A 7,500-nucleotide genomic window follows, 5' to 3' on the forward strand; every position below is an offset into this window, starting at 1 on the left:
TAACGTAGAGTATCTTACTAGATAAACTAATAAATATTATAATATTTTCCATTTTATTTTATTGCATATAGCTTAGGATAGGTAAGCTGTGACCTCCCTCAATATTAACTCTAGGGTTATCCTCATCAGGAGGCCCGGTGGAAGTCTAGCCTACAAGGATAGAATAGTGTAAACAACACCCACTTCCAAAAGGATTAATAATGAGGATCATAAATAACTGATCATCTGTCAGTATAAAGAAAGGGAATTCCTTTCCCAATCTTAAAAGGTCTCAACACTAGACTGCGCCTGGACACAGAGTATGTTGAAAAATTCAACTACTGTATACAGTGATACCTCTGGATACGAAAGCTTCTGCTTACGAAAAATTCAGGATGCGAAAAGTGATTCGAAGATTTTTATGCCCCAGGATACGGATAAAATTTCAGGATACGAAAACCTTACGAGATCCCAACTCTTCGCCGAGATTAATTTTAAAAAGCGCGCGCCGCCTGACTTTGAACTTGGGTAGACTCACTTACAGCCTCCCGCTCACCCATTGGTTATCTCCCTACTCAGACGCTAGCTGACGCCATAAGATCCTGCTTTCCTATTGGTCGGCAACTATCCCAGCTTGCCTACGCACGGGCGTTCATCTCTCTCTCTCTCTTTTCGTTCCGACCGCGGTATCGTTAACAGACATTGTGTGCTTTCGCTTGTTTGACTTAGTGTTAATATACAGTACATTCGTACGCCACGTGTTATCGTTAATAAACATTCCTTACTGTGCACTGTACTGTATTAGTGTTTACTATACATAGACTGTATATAACGTTACGTAGTGTATTTTATTACGTATTACTGTAGCCATGGGTCCCAAGAATGTTGCCGAAGGCAAGAAGAAGACGATGCTCTCGATGGAGACGAAACTTGAAATCGTTAAAAAGTACGAGTCTGGCATGCGTTTAAGTGCGATCGCCAAGGAGTATGGCCGGAATCCATCTACGATAGGCACCATCCTGAAGCAGAAGGCGGCCATAAAAGCACCTTCTAAGGGCGTCACTATTTTCTCCAACAAGAGAACCCACGTGCATGACGAGATGGAGAGGCTGCTTCTTGTGTGGATCAAGGACAAAGAGATCTCAGGAGACACCATCACTGAGACTACAATTTGCTAGAAGGCCTCCGCCATTTTCGGTGATCTCGTGCGTGCTCAGGCCGAAGAATTAGCAGGAGAAGGAACATCCCAGCAGGAACCCCCAGAGTTCAAGGCTTCTCGTGGGTGGTTCGAGAAGTTCAAGAAAAGGACTGGCATCCATTCAGTGGTACGGCATGGGGAGGCAGCCAGCTCGGACACGAAGGCCGCCGAAGCCTTTGTTAAAACGTTCGACGAGTTGACTTAGCAGGAAGGCTACAGTTCGCAGCAAGTTTTCAATTGCGACGAAACTGGGCTTTTCTGGAAGAAAATGCCTCGTCGGATGTTCATCACGACGGAGGAGAAGAGGCTACCCGGACATAAGCTTATGAAGGACAGGCTTACCCTTGCTTTTTGTGCAAACGCCAGTGGGGACTGCAAGATAAAGCCCCTGCTGGTGTACCATTCAGAAAATCCCTGAGCCTTCAAAGCCCACAGTCATTAAGGAGAACCTTCCCGTGATGTGGAAGGCGAATGCAAAAGCCTGGGTAACGAGGCAACTTTTCATTGATTGGGTGAATGTCTGCTTCGGTCCGACTGTCCGAAAGTATTTGGAAGAAAAGCGCCTCCCTATGAAATGTCTGCTGGTGTTGGACAATGCTCCAGCTCACCCTCCTGGCCTCGAGGAATATCTTCTGGCCGAGTATTCCTTCATAAAGATCCTGTATCTACCGCCTAACACCACCCCTCTCTTCCAGCCCATGGACTAGCAAGTTATTTCTAATTTTAAAAAATTGTACACGAAGCATCTCTTCAAGAGATGTTTCCAAGTCACAGAGAGTACGAACCTCACTCTGCGTGAATTTTGGAAAGATCACTTCAACATCGTGATATGCCTCAAACTCTTCGATCTCGCTTGGCAGGAAGTTTCGAGGCGTACCCTAAACTCATCTTGGAGGAAGCTGTGGCCTGATACTGTGTCTGCACGAGACTTCGAGGGGTTCGGGAAGCCTAGAGGCAAAGCCGAGATCATTGACGATCCTGAACCAATTCAGCAGTCTGAGGTGGCTGACATCGTACATCTTGGTACGTCCATGGGGCTGGAAGTTAGCGCGGAAGATATAGATGAACTTATCGAGGAGCACCACGAGGAGTTGACGACGGACGACTTGAAGGAGTTGGAGACGATGCAAGTGAGTGATGTTCAAGAGCAGTTCTCTAGCGGTGATGAGGAGGATGTTGCACCTTTGAAAACGGCAGACATCAAGGAAATTCTTGCATGTTTCCATAAAATGGCAGACTACGTCGAAAAGGAACATCCAGAAAAAGTTTATACAAACCGTGCGCTTCAACACTGCAATGACGTTTGCCTAACGCATTTTAGAAATGTGTTGAAAAGTAGGCAGAAACAAGCTTCAATGGATAGTTTCTTATTAAAGAGGCCAGCGGTATTAGTAGGCCAAGACGAAGGTGAAAGTGAAGAAAAGAAACAGAAAAGAGGAGGGGATGAAGAATTAGAAGGTGAAAGTAAAGAAAAGAAACAGAAAAAAGAAAGTGATGAAGAAATAGGTGAAAGTAAAGAAAAGAAACAGAATAAAGAAAGTGATAAAGAAGTAGAAGAGATTTAGAAAATAAGAAAAACGTAAAGTTATAAAAAAGCCAAAAAAAAAAAAATTAAATTTTAAGTTTTATGTTACCGTTGTGTTAAAGTAATTTTTTCTCTCATTTTATAGTTTTCCATACGTAATGTTGTGTTAATTATTTCTGCCATTTTTTTATTTTGTAAAGTTTAAGTGTTAATGTGTTAAGTGTGTAAATTACTGTACGTAGTCTGTCACTTGTTACGTTTTCTGCCTTATGCCATCCTCCTCTGCCGCGACTTCGCTATCGGACATCGTCTCAATCAAAAGGTAAGTTTCAACTTTTTTGTTACACTAATTAACTGTAACCTTTTTTTCAGAGTGTACAGGTATCAATCCTTAATTTAGGTGTACGTACAGGTAACAATACACCTTCACTGATCTAAATGCTTTACGTACATACAGTACCGTAACTTTTATACAGTAGTAAAGAAAACGGACCGTTTTCTTTGGGCTTGGGGGGGATAACTTGGCTATAACTACATTATTGAATAATCTCATAGTGGTTTCTGGAATGGATTAGGCTGTTTTTAACGGTTGTGTTAATTACTGAATGATAGAAATGGCTGCATTGCATGTTTATTACTACAGTTTAGCGTGTTTATGAAAGAAAAGGTGACTTTTTATAAGGCTTGGAACGGATTAGGCTATTTACATGTAAAACGCGACTCAGGATACGAAAATATCAGGATACGAAACCGCATCCTGAACGGATTAATTTCGTATCCTGAGGCATCACTGTACTTTTATACCATAGTTTTCTGTCTGCAGTATACTCTATACTACAGATGTACTGTATACTGTATATACATATACCGTAGTCCGGCAAGGCTAGTACCTAAGGCGCAATTCAACTGACCCAATACTGATAATTTTTATTGCTGGCAGCTTGCCGAACCCGGCGGGTCACTGGCTTTCGGAACACTGTCCCAGCCAGCATTAAATGTGACAGGGTAGTGGCCGGTATACCTGACTCTGCCGGGAACGTCAGATGTGACAGTGAATTAATGGGTGTCGGACCACAAGTCTAGCCTGCATCTTGCCGGCAAGGTTAGTGGCCGGCAGTCGGCAGTTAGGTTAGTAGCTGGCGGCACTATCCAGTAGAGAGAGAAAACAAGGAGTGAAGGGTGATGTAAGAGCACTGTATCACGTCCTTCCTTCGAAATGAGGGTTCTAATGGAAGGGGAGAATATAGGATAATCAAGCTTCCACCCATCCACCTCCGTGCCGGTATCTGCTGGTCGCAGGATGTGAATGGCAGCCCAAGGGAGGACTGAAAAACACTAAAGCAAATGGGGCTCCTGCCGGCAGCTAGACCTGCCGATACAGCTATCTCGGAGCTCCATGTCCGATCGGGAAGCTATACGACTAGGCCATACAGGCAGAAGCCCAAGCCGGCCCTACAGCCTGCCGGCAATCGGCGAGATTGTAGGACAACGGCCACAGGGATGTGATGGCTAGACCATCACTTAAGGACAGAATGGGGAGGGGAAAGGGTCCTGTATAAGGTGTGAGAGGAGCCGGCAGCATGTCTGCCCTACCACACCTAGAGGAAGCTCTGTTTCAGTATCAGCGCCATCCTAGGCGGACGGAGAATACATTCCCCAGCCTAGGGTCTGCCAATTCAGTAAGGGGGCCGGTAATCATCTAGCCGCCACCCTCAATCATAGAGAAACAGAGTCCCAATTCCAGTGCCATCCTAGGTAGGAAAATAATCTTTATTCTTCAGCCTAGGGTCTGCGAGCACAGGACTAGTCGACTAAACCATTCAAGTGCAGTCTAGGGAGGCAAGGCCTATGCCAACCAACAAGATCCGACAGGGGAGTACATTCACCCTGTCGATCAGTTGCCGGCACACGACAAGTACTCTGAGGTTCTGACCCAAAGCCAAAGCTTACCATCAGTAGCTAGGTGGAGGGACAGAAAAACTCTAGCCTAACCTTGCCAGAATGACAATTCGAGGCAAGATCAACCAGGATTGTAGCCATAGGCTACACTCAAAGGGAAGGAGGGATTACCCTATATATGAGGGTAACCGGGGAGATTGTATGAAAGTATACTAAAGCCACTAGACTAGTAGCTTAGCGACAGTGAGATCGACTACCTAACTCATCGAAGCTCTCTCGTATACTATCTTAGAAGAGGAAATTTTATATTCAATCCATATCTTACATGTATAAATGGCCTATTATCTTCATTTAAAATTCATAGCACCAGGAACATGCAAGAGAGTAAACTATAACGCCTAGGCTAGGAAGCCTAGTGTAAACAAGATTGGCTACCTAATTTGCTCAACCTAATGTGAATACTATCGGCATAATATGATTAATTCCTAGCAATGCAGACTAAATAGCTAATTAGATTTATTTAAGCTATTATACCGGGAAAGTAGTGCGGGCTAACTAAATAACTCGTGCGTTACGAACGACAGCGCCGAAGACGCCTCCGGTCTAGGCAATAGCTCTGCCAAAAAGTTAGTTTAATTTGAATTAATTCTTTAGTTTATGGCCAGAGCTAAATTTATTCAGCATAAGAATCAAATACTCACCTTTCCAGAGGCAGAAGCTGGCGATTGCATTATAATTCCTGATAACGAGAGAGCACTGGGAAAACCACCGAGCGAAACCGCTACAGAAAAAGGAATAAAGATGGCGGACGATTATGGCGCCATCTGAGTACTCAAACAGTAACGGAGGAAGGGAACTTTATAATGGCTCCTCTTTCATTTTGCCACTTTTCCCCCTCGAAGCGTAAACGCTATGCGGAGTGCAGATTGCTATGTGACGTGTCAAGAATACGTCCCCTGATATTATGCGATATCCTAAAAGAAAACTTTTAAGGATATTCGCGCCTGGAGTTAGAATTCTGGAGACCTTAAGTTAAATTCTCTGGGAATATCACTGTAGTCAAATATACCCTAGGAAGCTACTTAAAGGAACCTTTCATCAGGATGACATGGCCTGAGCCCAAAAAAGTGACATTTGGAAATAATTTTTTTTTTTCCTAACTATATAAATCTTGAGCTCAGCTCATACTGGTTATGTCATCACCTAACCCCCAAGAAGTCCTGGTTGCAATTTCAAAGGGACGTAATGTTACCAGTGCGAGTGTGAGTGGGAGCGGGGTGGACAATCTATTCTTGCTAAGCAGCATATGGTAGTTACACCTCGCTAAAAGTCTTATGGCTAGGTTCAGCTGTTGCTGAAATATATCTGCAATGTAGAGAGTTCAAGGTTTGTATTGCTAGGAAAAATACAAATTATTTCCAAATTTGTCATATCTATTTTCCAAAATAGTTCGTAACAATCTTTTATATAATCTTTATACCATATTTTCCTATTTTTATTGCAAGATTATGGCAAAGGCCGCAAGCAAGGTTAGTAAATTTTTTTTAGCCTTTACAAGAATCAATATCATATTTGTGTATGGAGCAAGTACTGTAGTTGCAGGAATGTGTTATTGTTATTAGAGAGCTTAGTATTCTATTGGGACATTTGCTTCTAAAATTTAGTTCAATTACAATTGTTTTTTTTTTTTTTTCAAATAGTTCACCATTGCTTTATGGAATGGTAAAGTTATATGTCCTAATTTTACACTAGATACTATATTGTCATTTTGAGGCCTCATGTTACTGCTGGGGAGTGCTCTTTACTGATGAATTAATTTTGCTTCATGCATTTGGTTTCCTGCTAATTGTTTTGTATTAGTAAGCAAAAGAGAAACATGTTTGTTACTTTAGTTCAGAGGAAATGTTTGATTGTATCCAGCAGTGAATTACAAATGCAGATTGCAGGTTTTCAGCTTATGTGGAAGATTTTGGGAATTGGGAATACTGTATCTACAAAGGGAAACCTAAAATCTCTGGTGGGCCAGGCATTAGTCTTTTTTTGATGTGGTTAACTTATCCAAGTTCTTTCCACAGAATGACTGTGACACCAGTGAGTCTGACACCAGTGAGTCTGACACCAGTGAGTCAGACCCCGAATGGAGGGTGAGTTTTGATATGATTAACAAGTTTTTCTCATAGTTAATATTATTGTAGCTGGAAGGACTAGTTCAGTGCTGTGTATTTAGTATTTATGGCTGTCTCAAAAATTTTGTTATTAGCTATTTAAGTTACTGGTAGATATTGTAATATTTGAAGTAAAGATTCTGTTGCATGTTTTTATTTTCATGAAAGCTCTGTTATGAACTATTTAGATTTTCATTTGCATTAACAATCTAGTTATTGAGTAATTTAATTTGGTTTGTAAAATATTAGTGATTGATGATAGTTGATTTTTTCATTTGGATTGATGTTTCTTTTGTATAGATGCTTTTGATTTTATATTTAAATAATGATTTAATTTTTTTATTGTATCTTGTTCATTCCTATGCGGTTACAAATTTCGGAGTCATTTATATGGAGTCTATTTTCTATGATCAGACAAAAAGAAAAAAAATGGGTTCTATTGGTAACCATAATAGGTACTTAACACCTCCACTGCTGTGCAGTGCTATGTACTGCTGTGATGCAAGTTTCACTCTTCTGGTGGTCCATCTTAATGAGAGAATGCCTTGATGAAGTCATTGAGCTTCAGCACGGGAATCTTGGTGATGGGCTAGAGGGCTCTCGAACTTGGGGAAATTGCTCCCCAGATCGAATCTAAATTTCTCTTTCATCTTTTTCTTTCGCAATATTACTTCGACCAGCACACAATCTGTAATATTGTCCCCCGGATGCTGATGAACCTTTCCATATTACTA

General features: G+C 41.7%; 1 protein-coding gene across 1 annotated transcript in view; it reads left to right on the plus strand.

The window, feature by feature from the left end:
* Positions 1–7,500, plus strand: part of LOC137660323 (trichohyalin-like) — a 167,209-nt gene that overhangs the window by 53,088 nt on the left and 106,621 nt on the right. Inside the window, exon 2 of the mRNA XM_068395142.1 lies at positions 6,677–6,745. Within this exon, the coding sequence (XP_068251243.1) occupies positions 6,677–6,745 (69 nt within the window). The remainder of the gene's footprint in view (positions 1–6,676; positions 6,746–7,500) is intronic.

Source organism: Palaemon carinicauda, chromosome 20 (genome assembly GCF_036898095.1).
Source record: "Palaemon carinicauda isolate YSFRI2023 chromosome 20, ASM3689809v2, whole genome shotgun sequence".
In the NCBI taxonomy this organism is placed as follows: domain Eukaryota; kingdom Metazoa; phylum Arthropoda; class Malacostraca; order Decapoda; family Palaemonidae; genus Palaemon; species Palaemon carinicauda.